This window comes from Callospermophilus lateralis, chromosome 13, assembly GCF_048772815.1.
Source record: "Callospermophilus lateralis isolate mCalLat2 chromosome 13, mCalLat2.hap1, whole genome shotgun sequence".
In the NCBI taxonomy this organism is placed as follows: Eukaryota; Metazoa; Chordata; class Mammalia; order Rodentia; family Sciuridae; genus Callospermophilus; species Callospermophilus lateralis.
This window is the reverse complement of record NC_135317.1, coordinates 79,371,918-79,396,244: the sequence shown is the minus strand read 5'-3', so window position 1 is coordinate 79,396,244 and position 24,327 is coordinate 79,371,918. Positions and strand designations below refer to the sequence as shown.

Genomic DNA, 24,327 nt, shown 5'->3' with positions numbered 1-24,327 from the left:
AGTCTGTATTATGACCAGTAGTGGGTTTTGTTTTATTTTGTTTTGTTTTTTTGCAGCATTGGGGATAGAATCCAGGGCCTTGTACATGGCTAGGCAAGCCCTCTACCACTGAGCTACATCCTCAGCCCAGTAGAAGATAGCTAAATCACCAATAGTCTGAGACATGGAAAAGTAATTTATTTTTTTTTGTTTGAGTGTGGTGCTGAGCATATGGAGATCAACTATGTGACCTTAACTTGAATCACAATTGTTATCATCCCAAATCAGCCAACCCAGGTAGTAACATGACACCCAGCACTGTGTAGAGACCACTTAGAGCAGTACTGAAGACTCTTGGCTATTAGCATCTCCGTGCTCTCTGTGCTCAGAGAACAACGTGCTCTCTTCACGTATGTGTACAGTCAGCTAGGTCACTGTGAAGCTTAGTTCTTCCCTGTACTGCATGCGAAGCAACAGTCTAGAAATCTAATTAATTTGATTCCCACATTGCTCCTATTTACCACAAACATCGCCATGCCTCATGAACCTCACAAGTAGTATTTCCTAGAGAAGTGCATCTGTAGCCCTCCTACTCTGCAACAGTGTTTGCCTCTGCATAATTGTATTTATGAGAAATTAAACTGTCATTGCAATGTGGGGATAACAGAGTTGACAGGACCATTAACTTGTGTACCCTCAGAATTGTTACCTGTTTCCCCCATGGATAACTAAAGGAACTTTTTTTCTGAATTATGATGTGGGTTTGAAATGCATTGTTTAAAAAATGTAAAGAGACTGTTCTTTATTTACCAATGGGTCTAAGTAATCTGGACAAAAATAATACTCTCCCTATGAAATATTTTTCTTTGAACTTTTTCTCTCTTATGTTGGTTAAAGGTTTATTTGTTTTGATTTTTTTGGCATCTCGTATATCTTAGGCTCAGGGAAAAGCTTTTGTATCATTTTCAGAGGTATAGTCATATTTTTAGCAAGAATCAAAGCTTAACCTCCGCTCGCCCCCGCCACCCACTGCCCACAGAACCCCAGACGAAGGAGAAAACTGATCTCTAAGCAAAATGTGAAAGGCAGAAAAAATAAAAGTTGCTTGTTTAGAGAATTCAGTCAACTTAGAAGAAAATTGTTTGAAAATGTGAGATAAAAGAATTGAAAATTAAAACCTAGTAGTGCAATAGCATCTTTTATCTTTAACTGTTTTAAAGTATTTATAACTGAAAACATAGATATAAAATATGGCACATATACAACAAACAAAACATGGACAAACAATTACACTATATATGTCAACAGTAGACGTCAACTCATTGTAGACCAGCAACATTCTAATAAACTCTGTTTCAGGATCTGTGCTGTCATAAGAACATTAGGCCAGGAGTGGTGACACACGCCTTTAATCCCAGCTATGTGGGAGGCAGAGGCAGGAGAATCACAAGTTCAAGGCCAACCTGGGCAAGTTAGCAAGACCTTGTCTCAAAAAAGGGCTAGGGATGTAGCTCAGTGATGAAGCGCCACTGGGTCAATCCCTAGTACCATAGATAGATAGCAGGCTGAGGCAGGAGGATCACAAGTTGGAAGGCAGTGTATGGTCTGATGAATTGGGGGATATGCATGCATGAAGCTATCTTTCCAACTCTACCTTTGTGTTTTTGTGGTGCTGTGTTCAAACCCAGAGCCTCATACATGCTACACAACTGATTTAGCCTGGAGCTATATTCTCAGCCCAACTCTACTTAACTCTTTTGTAATCAAGTTTTAACAAAAGTGTCAAACAATTAAATTTTTAGTTGTAGATGAACACACTGCCTTTATTTTATTTATTTATTTTTATGCAATGCTGAGCATCGAACCCAGTGCCTCATACATGTGAGGCAAGCACTCTACCACTGAGCTATACAACCACAGCCCAAACAAATCATATACTTTTAAATTACATATACATTACAGTATTTAGACAACTATGTACCTTATTAAATAAACAAACCTTTTACCACTTTTCAACTAAACAAAAAGACCTGATTTGCCCTGTTAATGCTTCTGATCAATTCATCATGTGTTTTTTTCTCATCAAGGTGTTGTGAGCATTTTGGCAGGGTAATTCTTCACACTGTGGGTCTGTCTCTGGCATAGCAGGACATTCAGCATCCCTGTCCCTGACCTACTAAATTACAGTAGCACTTTCCATCATTGTGACAATTAGTATCCCCACATATTTCCAGATGCCCTGTGGTAAGTATTGCCCCTGTCCCTGCCCTTGAAAAACCTCAGATTCTGAATTGCCCCTTCTAACTTTACTACTGTTTCCATCCTGTGGGGCCTACAAAGACATGTGTGAAGGTTTTGGGAAAAGCTGCATGAGTTGTTCACATAAAAAAGAGGTAGCTTTTCACTGTTTGCCTTTTTAAGCTGTTGCTAAATTTAAGTTTAACTGCAAAACAGTAAACTCATGAACCAATTCTAGGATGGGTTTATAGAATGATTTTCTTAAAGGGCCTTTATAATCCCTTGTCCTTAAGTGAAATTCTGTTCTTTAAACTTTCATAACACTAAGGCATGATTATTTAACTATATGAAAGCAAAATTGGGAACATTTTTTGTAATTTTCAAAATAACTAACAAAAATTATTGTGTGCCCCGTTCTGGTCAACTTGTTGGTCCTGTTTCGTCTTGACTTTGTTGCTGCCTTAGGCCTCAGATGACACTGTCCCCACCCTACCCCCCAAATCACAATAGCCCACCAGAGTGTACACAGGCCTTTCAGGGATATGTATGTTGGTTTGATTTTTAGCTTTTATTGCTTTTTCATGAAGAACACATGTCAAAAACCCTTTATTAGACTGAAAACATTGTGTGGCTTCTCCCTCTTCTGCATTTCCTTATGTGTGGAATGAAGACCAAATCTTCACTCTGGAATGATTCATTTCAAAGGAGAAGTGAGGATAAGATATTCATTTCATGATAGAATCCCCTCATGTGCCTCTCAGTAAGCAGCGGTCTATGCTAGAGTCATCAATGAATGAGAGTTACCATCACTGATCTGGCCCAACACCAAAGAAAGGGGAGGATTTTCACAGCACATAAACTAAAACAAAGAATTAACATGGGAAAATGAAGAAGGGGGCAGGTGACCAGGAATCTGTTTCCTCCAGAATTTATTCACCCCCCAAATAATGATTATAGCCCTTCTAGGTACCCCAAAGCAGAGCAACAGATCAATACACAGGCTAGTGAGTGAAGCTCTTATTGGTTTTATCTTCCGACTTGGCTGTGTGTCATCAATGGTCTCCTTAAAAACAGCTTATTTGTTTACTATGAGATCAGAAATTATTTATATAAAAACATATAGAAAAGTAGGGCTTGATTATTAATTTTAGCAGTGTAGAGACTTTATAGTTATATAAACTTTGATATTTCCTGTAGTCTTTTTGAAAATAGCAATCATGTCTTAAAGAACTTTATATATCCCTCTGGACCTGTAGAGTAGAGGAGGGGGGTCTGGGGGGAAAGGGGAGGTACTAGAGAATGAAATTGATCAAATTGTGTTATGTACATATACATAAATAATTTTTTGTGGTACTAGGTATTGAACTCATGAGTGCTATATCCCCAGCCCTTTTTATTTTAATTTTGAGATAAGGTATTGCTAAGTCACTGAGGCTGGTCTTGACCTTGGGATCCTCCTGCCTCAGCACCTTGCGTTCAGTGAGCACTTAATAGTTGTTAGGTGGATTAATGCCAGAAAAGTATCTCCTGATAATGAAAAATAAAAATTTATTCTTTGGCTTCTATACTCATATACTCATAAATAGGCCTGAAAATCACCATTCTGTTCTCTTAGCTCCAAAAGGAGAAAAAGACAACTTAAACTGTTTCTAACTGATAATACTTGACTTAACCTTCTTTCCTCAGTGTGAACTACAATACTATATATGTTGTGGCTATTAAAAGTTTATAAACTAAGCTACTAAAAATTAGCATGCAGGAAAAGGCAGATAAATTTTTGAAAGACTAAATAATGTCTATCAAACTATTGATGATCCTCTTTGGGTCTTAAAGTCCTGAGGTTTGCAAACCATGTCCACTTTCCCAAGGAACTTTCCCATACCTTTGCTGTATCTGATTGAATAGGTGATAGCAAGGAATTCTTTTGTCACTGTGCTAAAAATAGATTATTAAATATTATAGTTCTAGATTATTGTTTAAAGTTTGAGGATACTTCAGAAAAGCCCAGAGCTAAAGTTCTTTGGCTAAAGTCATTCAACATTTATTTATTGCCTTAAACATCTCATAGTTGAGGTTCATTTCTGACATTTATAAGGGTCAGTGGGAAGGTCTTTTGTGATCCTCTTAGCCAGGAGCACTCCAGAATTTTATTCTGCTCCCCTTTTTTTTCTTTTTTGAGATAAAGGAATTTGAAAGTTCATAGATAGGGACTGAAATTATGAGACTACTCTCAGATATACTTTTAAAATAATTCTAAGAGATTTTTTACAATTGTAGCTTGATTTTAAAAAAAAAAAAGCTTCTCTAGGTTTTTCAAGCCCATAGATTTTTTATTTTTTATTTTTTATTTTTTTGATATTGGGGATTGAACTCAGAGGCACTCAACCACAGAGCCACATCCCCAGGCCTATTTTGTATTTTATTTAGAGACAGAATCTCACTGAGTTGCTTAGCACCTCGCTTTTTCTGAGACTGGCTTTGAACTCTCAATCCTCCTGCCTCAGCCTCCAGAGCTGCTAAGAACAGGTGCACACCACCGTGCCCAGCCAAGCCCATAGAATTTTTATAAGAATTATTTTTAGTAATTGTAGTTGATATACAGTTTTGCCAATATAGTTTACCCCCTCTTTTGCATACATATTTATACTTGTATAAGAATAAGAGAAAAAAATATATATATTGGCCTGTTGGTGGAACCCAGGGCCTCATGCATGCTAGGCAAGAGTTGTACTACTGGGTGACATACCTCAGCCCTTAGTATTTTATTTTGAGACAGTCTTACTAAGTTGCTCTGGGTGGCCTCAAACTTGTGATCCTCCCGCCTCAGCCTCCCAAATTAGCTGGGATTACAGGCATTTGCCATGGAACCCAGCCATCAGAAATCTTAAAAATCAGTTTGGCTGTGACCCAAAGTGCAAATGCCTTTCTTTCTACCCTCTCTTTTGCTTCTGTACCTTCTTTCCTTACATGCTCTTCAATTCTCACCCCTCTCAAAACCTCTTATTACACTAACTTTTTTTAAAAAAATATATAATTTTGTTCTGTTCTTGATAAATATTATAATCCCTTTGCAGGCTAATAGTCTCCACTGAATGGCAGATGCAGCAAGCAGAATAAGATGAAGGTTCCCCCCCACCTTTGGAGCTTAATAATTATATCATGTTTGATGTCCAAAATGCATTGGGCTTGAAAATTCAAAAAACAGAGACAACTACTACCATGCCCGCTGCCTTCATATAGCAGTGAACAGTGCTGATCTTGAATTGTCAGGTTTTTAGAGGAAAAGGAGAACCTTGTTCTTCATTTAGGAAAAAGCAAGTGGGAATTCCAACTACTCTGTCCTTGAGATGATAGTAAGTACGGGTTCCTCTAGTTGAAGCCCTTCAGTGATGTTCAAGGAATCTCCATTCATGTCATAGACCACAGAAGCATTTGCTGAGTGCGTTTGACTAGTATGGATGTTTGCATGGTGAAATTAACTGTCGGGGGCTGGGGATGTGGCTCAAGTGGTAGCGTGCTCGCCTGGCGTGCGTGCGGCCCGGTTCGATCCTCAGCACCACATACAAACAAAGATGTTGTGTCCACCAAAAACTGAAAAATAAATGTTAAAAAATTCTCTCTCTCAAAAAAAAAAAAGAAAAGAAAAGAAACTAACTGTCTGGAAGTGGAGATGATTCTCAGTATTATGTCAACTATAATAATAAATCATTCTCTGCTGGCTTTTAGCAGTGGTTGTCTACTGGATCCCAAATTTGAATTTTTAAATAGTGACTATTTTAGTGTTTTCAGGTTTTACTGATCAAGCAGTATAATACGGGTTAAATTTAGTTCAAAGCGCATGTCCTTTGTCAGTTAGTTGCACAGATGAGAGACTAACCTTCTACCCCCAGTAAATACTCTTCTTGCTCTTCTCACCATCAAGGGACTTGTACTGAGCATCTTCACACCATTGATTTTCAAACTTTTGACCATGACCCATGGTAGTAAGCACTATACTTTATAAGCTGGTGCAGTGGCACATGCCTGTAATCCCAGTGGCTTGGGATGCTGAGGCAGGAGGATCATGAGTTCAAAGCCAGCCTCAGCAACTTATAAGAAAACCTGTCTAAATAAAATAGAAAAAAAGGCCTGGGGATGTGGCTCAATGGTTATGTGTCCCTGGGTTCAATCCCTGGTACCAAAAAGAAAGAAAGAAATACACTTTATACTGTGACCTAATATATATTTAAATGTATTGTATATAACCAAAACAACAGTTTCAGGAAAACATACTCTACTATGTATGATGTATCCTAATATTTAGTATTCTGTTTGACTTTTTATTGATTGGTTGTGAGCCACGAAGTTGATTCATGACCTACTAATGAATCTCAACTTATAGTTATTATGCCTCCAGCAAAAGTGATTGTCTGCCATTTGCAAATCCAGGTCTGTGGTGAACATATATAATCTCCTGTGTAATGTGGGCTGTTTTTCCCAAAGTTCTCTGGAGTTAAGCCATCTTTTTGTCTTCCTCTCCCATCCTCCCAGTAAGTTGAAAGAACAGGACTTTTTTCTTTTTACTCTTGAACAAGTTCTAACTAAAGAAATATTTCAAGGATAAGACAAAGAACTCATGTATACCCTTTCCCCAGAAACCAAATTCCAGTTTCACCAATCGTCTCAATAATAGCCTTTGTAGTAGAAAGATGCAATCCAAGATCATGAATTAAACCCAATTTTTGTGTCTTTTTAGTTCTTTAATCCTTCCTTGCTTTTTGTGACCTTGATAATTTTTTTAAGATAACAGTGCAGTCATGTATGTCTCTCAGTTTGGATTTGTCCAGTATTTCCTTATAATATGACTCAGCTTATATACTTTAGGCCACAGTGTCACAGTGATAATGCTATGCTCTTCTCATTTCATGCTGCCAATTTGTCCTGCTGATGGTGTTGATTTTGATCACTAGATTAAGATGGCATCTTCCAGAGTTCTTTATAGCAAAGTTCCTTTTCTTCCTTTCTAACTAATAAATATTTTATGAGGCAACATTTGAAATTATGTAAATTACTACCTCATCTATTCATAACCACTAGTTTTGTTATCCATTAATATTCCTTTCCTGGATTGATTTTATAATGAAGATTGCTAAGTGGTGATTATTCTAACTTCCTTACCCTTTCTACATTTATTAATAGACATTTTACTGTAAGGAAGAACTTTAGTTCCTCCCAATTATTTTTTCTTTTTTACTTATATCAGTGTGGACTCATAGATTCCTGTTTTATTCGGTGGGTTGTAACCCATTGCTATCATTATTTATTTTGATACTTGTGCTCCCAGGTTTTGCTTTTTTTTTTTTTTAAGTGAGATCCTGTCTCAAAATTTTATTTATTTATTTATTTATTTATTTATTTTTAATTTTTATTATTAGTTGTTCAAAACATTACATAGTTCTTGACATATCATATTTTATACATTTGATTCAAGTGGATTATGAACTCCCATTTTTACCCCGTATATAGATTGCAGAATCACATCGGTTACACATCCACTTTTTTACATACTGCCATACTAGTGTCCAGGTTTTGCTTTTTAAGCAGACATCTGTGTCCTTTTATCATGGCCCTATCATTATTTTTAATACAAAAAAAACAAGTCTCATTTTTCTTGCCTGCACCAGCTCTAGAATTAGCCATTTTTCCAGGGAGTCCTATTCCTTTTAGTGGAGAGTGGTATTTAGAAACAATGATCTGGATACCGAGTGTGCTAAATGCTATTGGGATGTTGCTCTTCCCAGGCCCTCCCAGACAGAGCTAGGAAATACAATATAATTTGAACCTATTGATACATATGCATTCACTTACACATATAAGCACTCACATACACACAAGCACACATACATTTACATTCAATTTAGTTATTTCTTTATCAATAAAAATCCTGGGTCCATACCAGTAGGTTTACTTCCTTCATACCACCACTAGGTTCATTCAAAACTTTTTCTTTTTTCATATTTAAAACTTTCTGTGTTGCTGAGGGCAGGAGGCAGTACTGGGGATTGAACTTCGAGCACTCTAACCACTAACCTACATCCCAAGCCCTCTTTTTAAATTTTATTTTGAAACAGCGTCTTGCTAAGTTGCACAGGCTAGCCTTGAACTTGGAATCCTCCTGCCTCAGCCTCCCAAGCAGCTGGGATTACAGGTGTATGCTACTATGCTCACTTTATCTGTTTTTGTTTTTGTTTTAACAATGAAAAACCTAGTTCTCGTTATACTCAATATGTTTGCTTATTTTCTCCATCTCCCCATGTAAAGCCATCCCCCAACTAACCAGTCTATGGACTCACCACTGTACCCTCCCCTTACGCCAGGGCTCCCTTTCAAGAAATAAAAAAGGTTAGGAAGAGGGAGGGAATAATGCAGGTAGAGAGATAAGCCTTTGGAAAGAGATTCTGCCAATTCTTTCTCAGTAGCCTTTGATGTAAGCATAAGAAAAACAAATATATAGATTGTAAGAACTTATTATATATGCTTTTGCTTCAGATCAGATTTTCATATAGATTCATTTTGCTTTGTTTGTTTTCATAGAGCTCAAGTGCTGGAATTGAACCCAGAGCCTCAAACATGCTAGGCAAGCACTCTACTCTGAGCTACATTTCAGCCCTAGATTTGTATATATGTTTTCTAAATTCATGTGCCTATTGACCATGCATTTTCTGTGATAACTACCATGTATTGAGCATGACTAAACTAAGCACTGTGCTGTATACTAGGCCTAAATATATTAACTCTGCAAATAGCACTATCACCACTTGCATATGATAAATAAGATTCAGTGAGACTGAAGAACTTGATCATGTCAGATGGGAAAGCAGGATATCTGACTGTGCAGCCCGCACTCTGGCCACATCTACAGCAGGATGGTAGTATGTCAGTAACTTTCAGATTCATCACTGGAGAGGCCTTTTACCATCACTGGAGAGACCTTTTACATGTACCATGTCACTTTGTTTTCTTGATTTAAGAAATAAAAAGAGGAAAAACTAGAAATTACTTAACTGATTCATTATTTTCTTCATCTAAGTTTTGGGAAAGTTGAGTCATTGAGGGTCAGTGATCAGAATTCACAAAAGGGCATTTAAAGGCTCATTCTCACTTGTGATGTGTGTCATCTTAAAACACACACACACACACACACACACACACACACACATGAATTCCCTTATTTGATAGTCCTATATTTGTTGGAGTCTATTGAACTGGTGCCTGGGACTCTTAGTTCAGTTATAACAACCCCCTAAAGTTCATGGACTTTTTTCCTCCCTTTATCTCACTTAGGACAAAATATTGGGCTTATTTGTTTTGTTTCTCTTATCAATCTGGAATAAATTATTTTCTAAGCAAGTGGCTGTTATAAAGCTTACCCGATGGAAGTCTATTTCTGAGGTTCTCCTTTATCAAGCTCTTTGTTTGCTAAGACTTAACTTGAAAAAGAATAGGTTGAATCATCAGTGAGAGCACTCCCACCTGGGGAAATAAAAGTTATTCTTATTCTCGATATTCCTTCATGCTAATTGTCTTTGAACAGAAAACTTATGTGATTAGGGAATTTTCTGAATAATAACATGTTTGCCCTACACAAGAATGTTATAATTTGATAAGCCAGTGTGGAGAAAAAATGTATTGTTTTTAATCTATGGATTCCAAATTTGGGAATGATATTGGCAATGTGTACTTCTCAAAAAAAAATAGATTATAACTGAAAGGAACAAGACTATGACCAAGAATATTTGCTTTCAGTTCTTATTTTCACTGAGATGTGAAGGACGCTTTCATTTTCAAAGGGGAGTTTATGTCTTTTGAGTCAAAAAGGAACAATAAATACTTGATGTCTGGGCTGGAAAAAAATTAAATACAAAGAAGAACAAGTAAATGAAGAAAGAATTTAGATTCAAATTTTGGGGAAATTTATCTCTGTTCCTAAATTTCCAGTGTATTTCTGTGAATGTCTCAAATACTCAAAATTTTTTGTGGGGTTGGGGGTGGGGGGTTTATAGAGTTACTAGAGAGTGAACCCAGGAATGCTTTACCATTAAGCTACATCCCCAGCCCCTTTTATATTTTATTTTAAGAAAGGGTCTCGCTAAGTTGCTGAGGATGGTGTTGAATTTTCAATCCTCTTGCCTCAGCCTCCCAAGTCACTGGAATTATAGCCATTTATCACCATGCCCAGTTTCAGAATCTTCTTGAATGTTTTGAATTGATAGATCTTTTTACATCTGCTTTTACATTACCTTAGTCAACCAAAACTTAGTCCTCAGACAGTTGTTCTGCTCCTTTCTTAATGATGGTATGGCTTTTGCCAAGTCAGTGAACCTTTCTAAAACTCTAGTTTCCTCATCTATAAGATAACGGTATAATGATGTTCTTTTCAACATGGTTGAGAGGATCAGATTATCTAATGTATGTAAAAACAGATTGTAAGATATAAAAGAGTTTGCCTATTGTTAGAACTTCCTAGAAGTAGATATAAAAGTAAAAGTGAGATGAGACAAAGGTGCCATCTAGAAATGAAGAGGATTTACAGTCCCTCTCCATTTGTCAATAGTTGTGAAATCAGTGTACAAACTTTACAGAAATAGGTGAGAAAACAATTGTCTGTTCAGAATTGTTTTTGCTGTCTCCTTAAGGAATAACATAACCTGTTAACTTTCATTCAACATATTGACAAGGTATCACTAATCCTTCCCTAAGCAAGCATGCTTGTTCCTAGTATATTACTATTTAGGTTCACACTAATATTTCTTTTCTAAGTGCAGAGGTTTAGTAGTAGAGAAAGACCCACTCTTATCAAATAAGGTTAACTATATAGGCTGTACCCATAATATAAAATGTGTGGATCTAAATTCCCAAAAATTTAGGTACTGTATGTGTAATTCAGGCTTACAGATATGATCTATAAACTCTTCAGAAATTTTTTTAGATTAGAAATAATCAAGAGCCCTTCAAAAATCCTCTTCAATCTGTATTCCTCAGACTAACCTCCAAGTAGCTGATCTCCTCTCTTGCTTTAATTTCACAAAATTGGTCATTGAAATAAAGAAGATATCAAGACAGAGGAAAAATATAAATTTTGGGCTGGGATTGTGGCCCAGTGGTAGAGCACTCACCTATCACGTGCAAGGCACTAGGTTCAATCCTCAGCACCACATAAAAATAAATAAATAAAGTAAAGGATATACACACACACACACATATTCATATGGAAAGGAGAGAGCAGGATGGAGTTTTTAAGAGCCAGAGAGTTGTTACTTTGGGAATGAACCCATTGGCTTAGAAAGCATTTGGCGAAGAAATGTTGGATAGTGTAGTGATGACAACAGAGTGCAAAAGATTAAATTTGAGATGTTCCTTCAAGGCCAAATCTAAAACCCTTCAACACCCAGCAAAGAAATTCCTGTTTTTAACTCTTAACTTCCCCTGTGCTGCTGAGTCCTGTAGTCTTGCAGTTTCACAGCTCTGTTCTTTTATTTCTGATTTTTTTTTCCCTTTTCCCTCACCTTTATACTCCTTTCTAATCTTGTCCATTCCTGCTCGTGGCCTTTTAGGAAACTCCAGTAAGCTTTCAATTTCTAGATTCAGTCAGATTCAGTTCAAGTTCTCTGAGATGGAGAACTTGCTTTGCAGTGAGCCAAAGTTTCAAATTCGGGGGCTCCTCCACAGAGCAGCAGGAATGACATCACATTAAAACTGACATAAAAGGCCTGAAGGTACTTTGACATATGTTTCTCTCTGGGCTTTGTTACTTAAGAGATCCAGAAGCTGAAAAAAACACCATTATCATATTTAGAAAACTGTTTAGAGAAATCCGTCTTGGAGACTGCTGCCTTCTCAGAGTGGTGAATATTGAAGGTCGGGGGCTACCCCTGAGTTTGCCCCCAAGAGCCTCCCTCTATGCCGAACAGCTGGCAGGGTTTCTTTTCCTTCTACAAGTGGCAACCCGAATTCTAAGTTGAAAGTGAATCTTTGCCCTTGGCTCCTCTCCAGCATTCCTCGCTGAGCGAATAGGGATTTGGAATGTCAGAAAATAGAAGAGGGGAGGGGAAAAGATGTGTGTATTACTGTGAGTGTTTATATGTAAAAGCAGCTTCGTCTGGGAGGACCTAGGAAAACTTGACTTCCTCAGACAGCTTCCTTCTTCTAAACTCTTGGTTCCTTTTATTTTTGTTTTGTTTTGTTTTGTTTTGTTTTTCAAGTTGTTTGACCCGAATTTATCACAGCAGTTCTCAACCCTTGCCCTGGTGGAATCAAGCTAAGGGAAGACTGCATGATTTCCTGGGAGCTTGTATTTCTTTTCTCTGGATAAAGTGATTGTAGCCCTTCCTAGACTCATCTGCAGCAGGATCCAGAGTCATTTTTCCTCTGGGATTTAAGCTGATATCATCAGGAACCTAGACTTGGGTTTTATTGAAGAGCAAGCCTCATAAGAAGTGTTCTTCTGGGAGAATCAAGGACTCCATCTAGGTGTCAAGGTGTTGCTCAGCACAGTACCTTCTACCACAAGCCACCAGTGCTGAGCTCTTGTGGTTGGAGCTGAATTGAAAATATTGATGGAACACGCCTCTCAGACACTGTTTAACTGTGGACTGGTTCAGAGCTCAAGACTATAAATTACAGGGCAGCTTTTATCCTTTATTTAGTTCTTTCCAAAGTCATCTTGCATCAGTTCAAAAGGAGAAATTCTTTGAGGGTAACCTACAAGGCAGTTTCCCAGCTTTGTGTGAAGAATTCAGAGTTTGGGTGTCTGTCTACATCCTAAGGAACTATGTCCTCTTTATATACTCGAAGTAAAGAATTCACACGGAATAGGAAATCTCAGTCTGATTCTCCCCCAGCATCTCCCTCCCCGACTGCCAAGACACTCCGAGTAAGCAGCCTTTTTTATTTACATATGTTCCTAGCTGTGACAAAGGTAGGAAATGTGTTTATATATAACTTAGGGGTTAGATTGAGAGCAAAAGCATATAGAACTTACAGGAATCAGTAAAGGGGAAAAAATTGCAAGTAAAGACCCATTTAGCTTCTCTGAAAGAGGTTATGGTTCATAATACTTGATATAGTCTTAAGTAAAAGCAGACTTAAATATGCCAGCCTACAGTTTCTGTCTTTTAGCTTTTTAATAAGCTGTAAACTGCTTGACAGTAAGGTCTTAGAGTTTTTATCATTATGTCTCATGGGGCTTTTCTTAGTTTCTGTGGCTATATGTAGTTGCTGCTTTTCTTGTGGTTTATGGATCAGTACTATCATTCAAAAGAAAAGCTCCCATATGGTTGTGAAACTATACACAAAAACTTCAGTTATGTGCAAGTTCTGCTCGTGTGCACACATGTATGTGAAATGGAGTATACCTTTGCCTATTTTGCATGATAAGCAAAGTGATTTGAGTGAAAGAAAAACCAAACGGACAAGAACTTATAGACAGTTGGAACCTTACTTCTCAGTCATTCAGGCACCATCAGGAAATTTTGTGATTAAAACTCAAATAAATAACTCGTGACTATTAGCTGTATGGAGGTGCTTGTGATGCTTGTGATAACAAAGCCATTTGAGGCTTTTCTCCGTTTACTCCAGTGAATGACTCTGCTGAAGTGATTAACATATGGGTGTTTGCATCTAATTTAATGTCCTCCTCTGTAGGAAGCTAACTAAAGAAAAAAATGCTACCAACAGCAAATGATGAGGAATGCTGATGGGCATATTAGGTAGTAGGTAAGGTAGCAGTTCCTTCTTAGGGAACTAGACTGTGTTCTATCATACATACAACGTAAGAAGAGGGACAGTCATAGATTCCTTATTTGGGGAGCTGTCGGGAGAAAATCTAAAAGAAATCTGAACAGACTACTTGTTTATTTTGGGTTGCTTTACATTCATTTTCAATGTCTTTCTCATGGTGTAAATTATCATGTAGTGGAATTTGGCATATAGGTATTAGTCTTGGACTTTAGCCAGGGGTGTTTAGTTACCAGAATACCAAAAGAATGCCGTTAGGAAGCTGTTTCATTCATAGGTGCTCTTTGTGAGAGAACCAAGAGAGGCTCCCGTGTACATATCACTGTTATTGAGTTCCGGGATGTTTCTTGAACACATGGGCTAGTGCCTTCCTTTTCTACAGAACTGCAGAACGCTTTCCCCCCAGCAGTGTTGGGGTTTTCTGGTGACTGCTGATTGAGGTCACAGAGCTGAGCTCCATTACTTGAGTTGGTGTTCCCTTTGCTGCCTCCCTTTTATATTCCATCCTTTACAGACTGTGGATGAAAAAAGCCTCTTGTTAATGTTTGTCCACTGTCGCCACCATTCCCAGAGCAATGATACCTGATGATCATTCAATTTATTGAGTGACCATCCTCCTCTTCTTCCTTTCTGTTTCCCCCTTCTTATTTAAAGTTCGTACTCCACTGAAGAAGTACTTTCTTCTGGTCTCACTCCTAACAGCTGCCGTCCATCCTTCCCCCCTCATTCCACACACCCCTATCCCCGCCTTTTAGACAGAGGTCACAGTGAGAGAAAATTTGAAAATTGAGATTACAGGAAACCAAAACATGGACAGCTTTAAACTGCTTCCCAATTTTAGTGGTCTGTGGCTATGGATTCCCATAATAGCATCAGTTTTTCGTAACCAACTTTAATGTCCATATGACTAGAGACTGTATTGTAGAGAACATTGGTATTTATGTACCACTCATGTGCCCTTATCCTATTTTGTCTTTAATCTCTGAGCTAGTGGAAAAATATACATAATTAATTTAGAGGTTGTTGACTCTCAGGACTGGTTCATCTCATAAGATTTCCCTAGCTCGGTTCCTTTCCTCACGACTGTATTAATTAGGTGCTCTTTCACAACTAGTTTTGTGGTGGTCTTGGGCTCATGTGTTTTTGGATGCTTGGTTGTAACTGGCTGATCCTCCGCCTCCCTGAGGTGGTTTTCACTGTCTTCGCGTTACATGTGAGGAAATGGAAATGCACAGAAGTAGCTCGCCCGGCATCACTCAGCTAGTAAGCAGTCGTCTTGATTTAAGCTAAGGTTTCTTGGCTCCAAAACCATATTATCAGCAACACTGGAGTACATATCAAATAGATTTGAAAGTCAAGGTTAAAGATATGCTAAGGAGTAAAGAGGGGACAGTCAGAAGCTTAAGTAGCTGTGGGAGTCCAAAATTTATCCATGGTAGGAACACAGGAAACTGAAATTGCAGGAGGAGGAACACCAGGTCTATAGAACAAGGGAGGCAATTGACGGGTCATAACTTAATCTCCGTGCCTGGCTCTCAAATTCCAGTCGTATTGTCTGGGATTATGAGCCCCACCGAGCCTGAGACTTATGGGCTATGGGGTCTTCAGATTTCTCTTAAAAAGGAAAATACTCGGACCTTTCCAGAAAAAGATATAGGACGTTGCTGTGTGTGTTCTAAAGTGAAAGGCACACAGCTCTCATCTCAATCTCTCTCTGTCTCTCTCTCTCTCTCTCTCTCTCTCTCTCTCTCTCTCTCACACACACACACACACACACACACACACACACACACACAGAATTTTCTGATGGAGATCAGACAAAGTTAAAGATCCGTAACCCCTGGTCCAGCACTCTACAAAATAGGATTGGAATTTTGAATAAGCATTTAAAAGTTTGTGGGGGTTCTTTGTTGTTGTTTTTAGTGCTGCTAAAGGGGCTGAATATAAAATGTTTCCATATAAGGACAGTGTCCTCAGAGAATTTTTAAATAATGGCTATTCACAAGGAGAAAATACTTTGGACACTTTGCTCTTTGAGAAGCAGAACAAGCAAACTAAAACTGCAATTCAGTGGGAATTATTTTTAACTTGAGAAAACAAAAGGCAGAAAGACTTTTTAGTGACTTCAAAACAAACTACTTTATCATACACCTTAACATTTAAACTTTTAGCAGCATCTGATATTTTTTCATATTATATAATGCAGTGTTTCAGTAAGCCTCTGACCCGTTTTAATCATAAAAAAATCTAATGCCTGCCCAGAAATTGAACAATTAATATACTCCCTAATGAGAAATCACTCATAAGAAGATAGTGTGGGTCCTCCCCAGCCAAGATTTGTGTTTACTTCCTCTATTGATATTTCAAAAATAATATCCTTAATTTTCTGAATACAAATTATACCATGAAACATGGTTTTTAAAAATACCCCTTTTATTACAGTGCTTTATTTTATGAACATACCACCATTATCCTGCTGAAAGAAAAGCTATATTCATCATTTTTTTTATTTTGCCTTTCTGAGGGTAAACTCATGATAGGTTGACATGGACAATTCAGGAAAAAAAATGAAATACCCTTTTTCCTCATAGGCAAAAATGTCCATCCATCCTTTTTATATCCCAGGCACCCCTTCCCACCCTCACTAAGAACAGCTATTATAAGTGGTTATGTTCCTGATACTGCTGTTTGGGGCTCCTGGGGAATAATGACATAACGGATTCAACAGCTTCTTGGGGCGTTCATACTAGTTTCACATTAGTTCAACATCTCATTTATCTCCAAAGGCTGGGAGTTCCCTGAGCAACAGATCTGTTCATCTCTGGTTTGTTACTCAGGAAAAACAGAACAACTTCCAGATTCACTCTCGATTCTAATGGGAACCACACCAGTACTTCTTCATGACACTCGAAGGGTCAGCCATCAGCTACCATGAAACAACTGCAACATAAAATTCTTGGTTCACACATTCAGTAGAAAAGTTTTCTTCAGAAAGTAATTTTCTAACATTAGGAAAAAAGTGAACTACAAATACTTTAGACACCTCAGTTCTTGTTTTTAATCACTAGGTGTAATATAAAATTCTATAGCTTGGGCTGGGGATGTGGCTCAAGCAGTAGCGCGCTCGCCTGGCATGCGTGCCGCCCGGGTTCGATCCTCAGCACCACATACAGACAAAGATGTTGTGTCTGCCAAATACTAAAAAATAAATATTAACATTCTCTCTCTCTCACTCTCTCTCAGTCTTTCTATTAAAAAAAAAAAAAAACTATAGCTTAGGAACTAGTCCATTTAGAATGGGTTGACATTAAATCATCCTAAGGTATGAACCAAGTAATCCTTAGTCCATAATCTCAAATTATTATTTGCTAATTGAAAAAAATTGCAAGACAGATTATTTACAAAGAAAACATAGTAGCAGATGTCCAAACTGTGGTGTATTTGATATTTATAATGTTGACTACATCTTGAAGTAAGTGGGTTATCAGCTAAGCCCTGGGAATCTTTAATTAGGCAGATTTTCATTGAATGGGTATTTGTGATAATAGGATTTGACCTGCATTTATAAACCAGGATCAGTAGCGTTTTCTCATTTAGATGGGATTGCTTCCAGTCTAACATCTCAACAGAAAAGATTTTACATAATAATAATAATTTTCATCCCAGCCATTTTCACATATAAAGGGAGAAGTTAATCAATTTACTTTGTTTTATAATCAGCCATACAAACTAATCACAGTACTATTGATAGATAATTGGATAATAAAAGATTGCAACTGTCACAAGAGCTCGTTCTGTGAGGCACCTAGTAGGCAGGCCAAAGGCATCCTGCCTTCTCACCTCCCAGATCAGGTTGATAATCATTCTTTCCGTGTGCTGTGTTCATCTCTGGCAAACACCAAGCAGTTCTGTAGCATATTACCTTATTCTCTATACCTACAGTTCTTTAATTGGGAGACTACCAATATGGAATCCATTTTATCATGATTATTATTACTGTTGTTGTTGGTTTTAATTTTTAATTTTGAGACAGTGTCTCACTAAGTGGCCCAGGCTGGCCTCAAACTTGCTGTCCTCTTGCCTTAGCCTCCCCAGTCTCTAGAATTACAGGCATTTATTAATTCAACTTTATAATTTGTTGTCCTGGAATGAGAAACATTTGAGTGAACATGATAATTAGGATGCAATCTATTTATCATTTTTTTTCTACCTAATTAAAACCACCAGTATATTTTTTGTTTGTTTATTCCACTCAAGAAAAGTCAATAAGCAGTAATTCTTCCGTCCAAGAAGTCTTTTTAGGCAAGAGAAGTAGGACCTGTAGGAATAAAAGTGGTTTCCCTATTAGGAGTCATTACATGAATTCTGGATAGATACTGGCCTAATTAATTCCTGTCTTGCATGGAACCAGGTGAAGTGGCATCTGAAACATTGGTTTGTTGACTAAAGAGACTGGGAATTTTAAAGACATCAGCTCCTTTACTGCAATCTGTTTCCTGCACTTGCCACCCTAATTTTCTAATCCCATGATTAATGAGTATTAAAGCTGCCTCTACCCTATTTGTTTTGGTTTTTCAAGACAGGGTCTTGCTATGTTGCCCAGTTTGGTTGATGGGTTCAAGTTATCTTCCTACCTCACCCTGCTGAGTAACTGGTATTTTAGGAGCTCACCAATATACCCAGCCAATCTTGCCCTACCTTGAATCTTCCCATAATTAGCATTCTATGAGCATCTGCTATGTGTAGTAGGCCCCATATCGGGCACTAGAATTCCTAATAAATGAAAGACACAATTTCTACCCTCAAGGACTTTTAAATCTAATTGTAGAGATAGAAGCCAAGAATTATGACACAGGGAGGTGAATTTTCTAATAAAGCTACCTATATTTTCTAATATAGGTACAGAGTGTTTTAGGAGATCAATCAGGCCAGGTATGGTGATGCACACCTGTAATCCTAACTACTCAGGAAGCTTAGGCCAGAGACTCACAAGTACAAGGCAAGATTCAGAATTTGGGGGGGGGGGGGGGGGGCGGGGGATGGGAGGAGGTGGGTACAAGTTGCTTAGGACCTCACTAAATTGCTAAGGCTGGCCTCAAATTTGTGATCCTCCTGCTTCAGCCTCCCTAGTCACTGGATTACAGAGGGCACCACCACGCCTGGCCAGCTTTAGAAGTTTAATAAGACCCTCAGCAACTTAGACTCTGTCTCGAAACAAAAAGGGCTGAGAATATAGCTCAGTGATAAAGTGCCCCTGAGTTCAATCCCCAGCACCCCGCCACACACATAAAAAAAAAGATCAGTCAGGTGATAAATGCAGTAGCCTGATGTTTGCAGGACAATAGAAGCTCTTTGGGCAAAGAAGAAGGAAGTAGCATATTACAAAGGTAGAAAAATATGAGAAAGTGTAGCATTATTTTGAAAGCTGCATATCAGTGTAGCTAGAACAAAGGATATATTTAAGAAGTATAATAGGAATTAAGACTAGAGTCTTAGCAGAGGCCATACTATGTAGGGTTTAAATATGGCATTCTTAGATTTGGAAAGTTTTCCTGTGGGTAAAGGACTGAAGATTTGGAGTAAAGTTGCTGTGATCAAAATTGCAAGTCAGAGGAATAACTCTGGCAGCTGTAGACGCTGGATGGTGGAAGGGACATCAGGAGGTGATCTGATCTCAGTATTCCAGGTGAGACATGATAAAGGCCTGTGGCAAGGTATTCTTCAGGTAGAATAGAGAAGCATTCAATTGTTTGGAAGCTAGAACTGACAAGACTTGGGGATCCATACAGTGGGGGCAGGGTTGAACTTGGGAGAAGGCAGAGTTAAGAATAATGCCCAGGTCTTTGGTTTAGGTGACTTGGCCAAAAAATGGTCAAATATGACAAATGGCCAAAAATGACTTGGTCAGAAATGACAAATTGCATTGCCAAACAGGAAGTGAAAGTGTATTGAATGGGAACGACATTTCACTTTTGGATATATTGAATTAGAGGAACTTTGGGACTTTCAGTTAATGATATCCAAAAAGTATAGGTTGTTAACATTCCTTATTCAAAATCCAAAATGCTCCAAAATTCAAAACCTTACAGCACAAACATGATGCCACAAGTGGAAATTCCAAACCTGACCTCATGTGACAGGTTATAGTGAAAATAGACATGCTTTAAAAATACTGTGCAAAATTACCTTTAGGCTACAGATGGATTTTCTGTTTCGACTTGGGGCATGTCTCCAAGAGATCTCATTATTACGTATATGCAAATATTCCAAAATCTGAATGCCTTCGAGCCCCAAGCATTTCAGATAAGGAATATTCAACCTGTGGTTGGTCTGAAGATGGGGAGAAAATTATGGGCTGAAAATATTGAAGTTTAGGATTAGAGTTATAGGAGTATTGAGCTCGCCTAAGGACTGGATGCAGTGTCAGGAAATGGCTGAGAATAAGCTGAGAGTGCCAACCAGCAGTGCAGCTGCCTCTGACTCTTTCCTATCCAGCTACCACCGGAATCTCAAGGAGGACAGAAGGTTCTGTATCTTGTTTCTTTGTTAAGGGCCATTGTAGTCAACTTCTTGTTAAGGGTAATAAGCTTCAGTTCTCAAAAGATCCAAAAATTTAGGAAGTCAGGGATCAATTGGTTATGAGTTTTGGATTGAGTTCTAGTTTTGTTTTCAGTACATAACCAGCTGTGTGATCAGGGATTGCTTTTTTTTCAAATTTTGAAAAGTTCCCAGATTATTCAGCATTAGTTTGGTTTTCCCCAGCCCAACTAACCCTTGTAATGTTTGGGTGAACTAACAATTAATTATAATCAGAATGGGCCAAAGGGAAACAGTGAGAGTTGGCTCTCATCAGCCTTTTATTCTTTTCCAGCTCCTTTTTGGTTCTTTTCTTGACCTTCTTATTATAAAGGGTGGTGGTTATCCATAATTGGGGTGTTAGTTGTCATCACAGCCCCAAAACCCAGCAGCCTTCTTTGGTTATGTGATGCAGGGAAGTTCTACTAGTGAGTTAATTAAAGATACTAAAAGTGTGCCTCGACTTTAATTTCTTCATGTTTCATTGCAAAAGTAACATTTTTTTATACATAGATTACATGTAAAATAGCAAGTAGCTATTTTTTAAATTGTTTGTTTGAAAATTTACGTATTCAGATTTAAATTGAATTATAAAATAAATGAAAGTATATCAAATCATTAAAAACATGAAAAATCTTGGTATTGCTTTCCAAAATCAACTTCACATAGTTGGTTATTTTAAAAGGGTGTACAACCATCCAGACAGTAAAATAATGACCTTAAATGTCTGTATGTTGGAAAGGGTAAGTAGGAATTAGCCTGGATAATCAAAATCTACAATTAAAACCCTTTACTTGAGTACTAAGGAATTTACTTGAGCTTAATTCCTCTTTCAGTGAACAAGTATTGGGAGAGCCAAAAACCAAAGAGGCCTGAGAGAGATTGGAAAAGCAGGGAAACTGTAGAAATGATATCAGTAGCCAACAATTTTGAAAACATTTACTATGTCATGCTCTACCAGACACACTTATTATCTTTTTTAATACTTTTGGTAACCTTATATATCAAGTACCATTACCCCCCGTTTTACTTCTGAGAACACTGAGACAGAAAGAAGTCAGGAAATTATCTAAGATCACATAACTAGTGATGTTGCAGCCAGCAGCTTGGCTCTGGAGCCTGTGTTAACCAGTGAGATGGGTAACAACTGCTCCAGTGAAACTGCTGTCTCTCCATGAAATGGCACCTAGATTGTCACCAGTATCCTTGAGTATTGAATCTGATTTGGAAAGGGAGACAATAACAACAAAATCTAGTTTAAAGGAGGAAAAACCTTACAGAATGATTCAGGAAGAGACAAACCTAAATGAGTTAAAAAAGAAAAGAAAAGAAAAGAAAAAGTCAGAATTTTATGTTACATCATTTTAAAATGGGTATATTTTATTATTTTTAACTGTCAATAATGTAACTGTTGACTACTTATTACCTTTGCAAAGGAGAAAAGATCTCCTATGCCCTTAAATGTTGTGATTGAAAAGTATTTTTAATGCATCTGTCAATTGTATGTAAACAATCACTCCAAAGCCATTTGTAAGTGTTCAGGTAATTCATTTTATTTATGCTGTTAATTTTCTATAGAAATAAATTTTGAAGAAATGATACAAAGGTATGCTTCAGCTCAGAACCTATTAAGTTATAACAATTTCTGAATTACTCTGAGGCTTTTCTTGTCTGAAGGACCCTGCCCCTGCCCCCACCCCAAAATAAATAAATAAATAAATAAATAAATAAATAAATAAATAACTGCTCCTCTCACAAAGGTCTACATTTAAAATACCTGTTTTGCTCTGGGAGGCAATTTTAGTCCCCTAAATTCAAAGAACCTTGTGATTCTGAAGATGCAGCTTTTCTGTGGGGATATAAAAGTGGAAGAATCGGGCCGGACATGGTGGCGCATGCCTGTAATCCCAGCTGCTCGGGAGGCAGAGGCAGGAGAATCTCAAATTCAAAGCCAGCCTTAGCAATTTAGCGAGGGCACTAAGCAACTCAGTGAGACCCTGTCTCTAAATAAAATACAAAAATGAGCTGGGGATACGGCTCAGTGGTCAAGTGCCCCCTGAGTTTAATTCCTAGTACGACACACACACAAAAAAAAGAAAAAAGTGGAAGAATCAAAGAAAGCTTTCATTTATCACCTTTCAGAGCTTTGTCTTTCAGAGCAGAGTGGTACTTTAGGACAGCAGTGGCCCTAGCAATGCCCCAATTTGTGCCATAAGTCTTAACAATTACATATGACGAGGTCATTTTTCGTGACCACTGGTTTCAAACTTCAAGACAATATGTCCAGTAGGCCTGTATCTTCCATAAAGCCTTGCCCAAAATCTCTAGTCAATAGTGCATTCTCCCTTTCCTGGCTACCCTTTTCACTTATTGTAGCTACCATGTAGTCTAGTGTTTGATTGCATTCAGTCAGTTGTTTCTTGCATTGCCCTCCAAGTGTTTCATGGCTGTGCTTATCTTTCCTTCCCAGGAAGAGCTCTTTGAGATCAAAGAGGCTTGTCTTAGATTTTGTAATCACACATTTTATTACTCTTTAAGTATACCATGGGCAAGGCTGAGCACACACAGGTGTGAAATACAGGGACTGAATGCTGCTCCTATCCCATTTGGTCATTTGGAAAGCAGAAACCACACACTAGAGAATCATTTCTGAAGATTTTTCCAAGTTAATTAAGATTCCTGTTTATTATAATTTTCTATGTATTGATAGTTCTAAAATAGATGAATTGATATATTGGTTCAGTTGGACAGTGGCATGTGCCTATAATTCCAGCTACTTGAGAGGCCAAGGAAGGAAGATCATGAGTTCAAGGTCTGCCTGGGCAATATAGCAAGATCCCATGGCAAAGAAAAAAGAGAGAAGACAAATTTTATTTTTTTTATTATTTATTTATTTATTTGTTTGTTTGTTTGGTTTCTGTGGAGGCAGGGAAAAAAATTAAAAACAAAGGAAGTCTCTACCTTCTGTGGAATCTACTGAGGAGTAAAAGTTTTACCTTATGTTATTTAGGTCCCAAGTATTTATTTCATCTTGAAATGTAAAGTCTAGTGAGCCACACTATCCTCTTAGCAAAAAAAACAAAAAAGGATTGAACCCAGTGGCACTTAACCACTGAGCCACATCTCCAGCCCTATTTGTTTATTTGAGATAGGGTCTTACTAAATTGCTAAGGCTGGCTTTGGACTTACAATCCACCTGTAAAAGTTTTTGATTCATAGTTTGGTTCAAATAAAATCTAAATTACTGCTATCCAAACAGGCTACTAGATTGTGATGTTTATCATATTAAAAAGTCCATCTATCCCTTGGTTCTATACCCAGTACTGCGTTTTTTAAAACGGCTATCTATGAGCTGAGGATGTAGCTCGGTGGTAGAGCATATCTCAAATGCACAAAGCCCTGAGTTTGATCCCCACCATAAAAATAATAATAGCAACCCATCTTTTCCCAGACTTTGGACAAGGAAAGCTTGCTGTCTAGGAGATATAATGGTGATCAATAACACATCTCTTGAGGAGTCTCAGCTAAGTAGCGGAGTAAGACCTGGAAACTCAATTAGAGAAATAGTTAAAGTCAAAGAGTGGGATTTAAGACGTAAATAAGGATTTCCAAAACTTAGGACTTATATGCAGTCTTCCTTAAAAATATTTTTGAGGGAGTGATCAGGCTTCTTTTCTCAGATGTTCACTGAGCCTGATTTTTTAATCATTTGAATGTATTTTCATGGGCTATTGCAGTTTAAGGTGACTGTGCACACCA

The 24,327-nt window shown here is 37.8% G+C and overlaps 1 protein-coding gene and 1 non-coding gene across 11 annotated transcripts in view; both read left to right on the top strand.

The window, feature by feature from the left end:
* The window catches only part of Ppp1r12b (protein phosphatase 1 regulatory subunit 12B), a 205,910-nt gene that overhangs the window by 145,366 nt on the left and 36,217 nt on the right, over positions 1-24,327 (top strand). The window contains exon 1 of one of the 10 annotated variants that reach the window (XM_076832228.1): positions 12,350-13,129. The exons of the other annotated variants lie outside the window; for them this stretch is intronic. Coding sequence (XP_076688343.1) covers positions 13,028-13,129 — 102 coding nt within the window. The 5' untranslated portion in view covers positions 12,350-13,027. Of the gene's footprint in view, positions 1-12,349; positions 13,130-24,327 lie in introns of those variants that run through there. 10 annotated transcript variants of the gene reach the window in all.
* LOC143379719 (small nucleolar RNA SNORA69) lies at positions 16,414-16,548 on the top strand. The gene has a single exon (XR_013088506.1). It is a non-coding gene; the product is annotated as a small nucleolar RNA SNORA69 (small nucleolar RNA).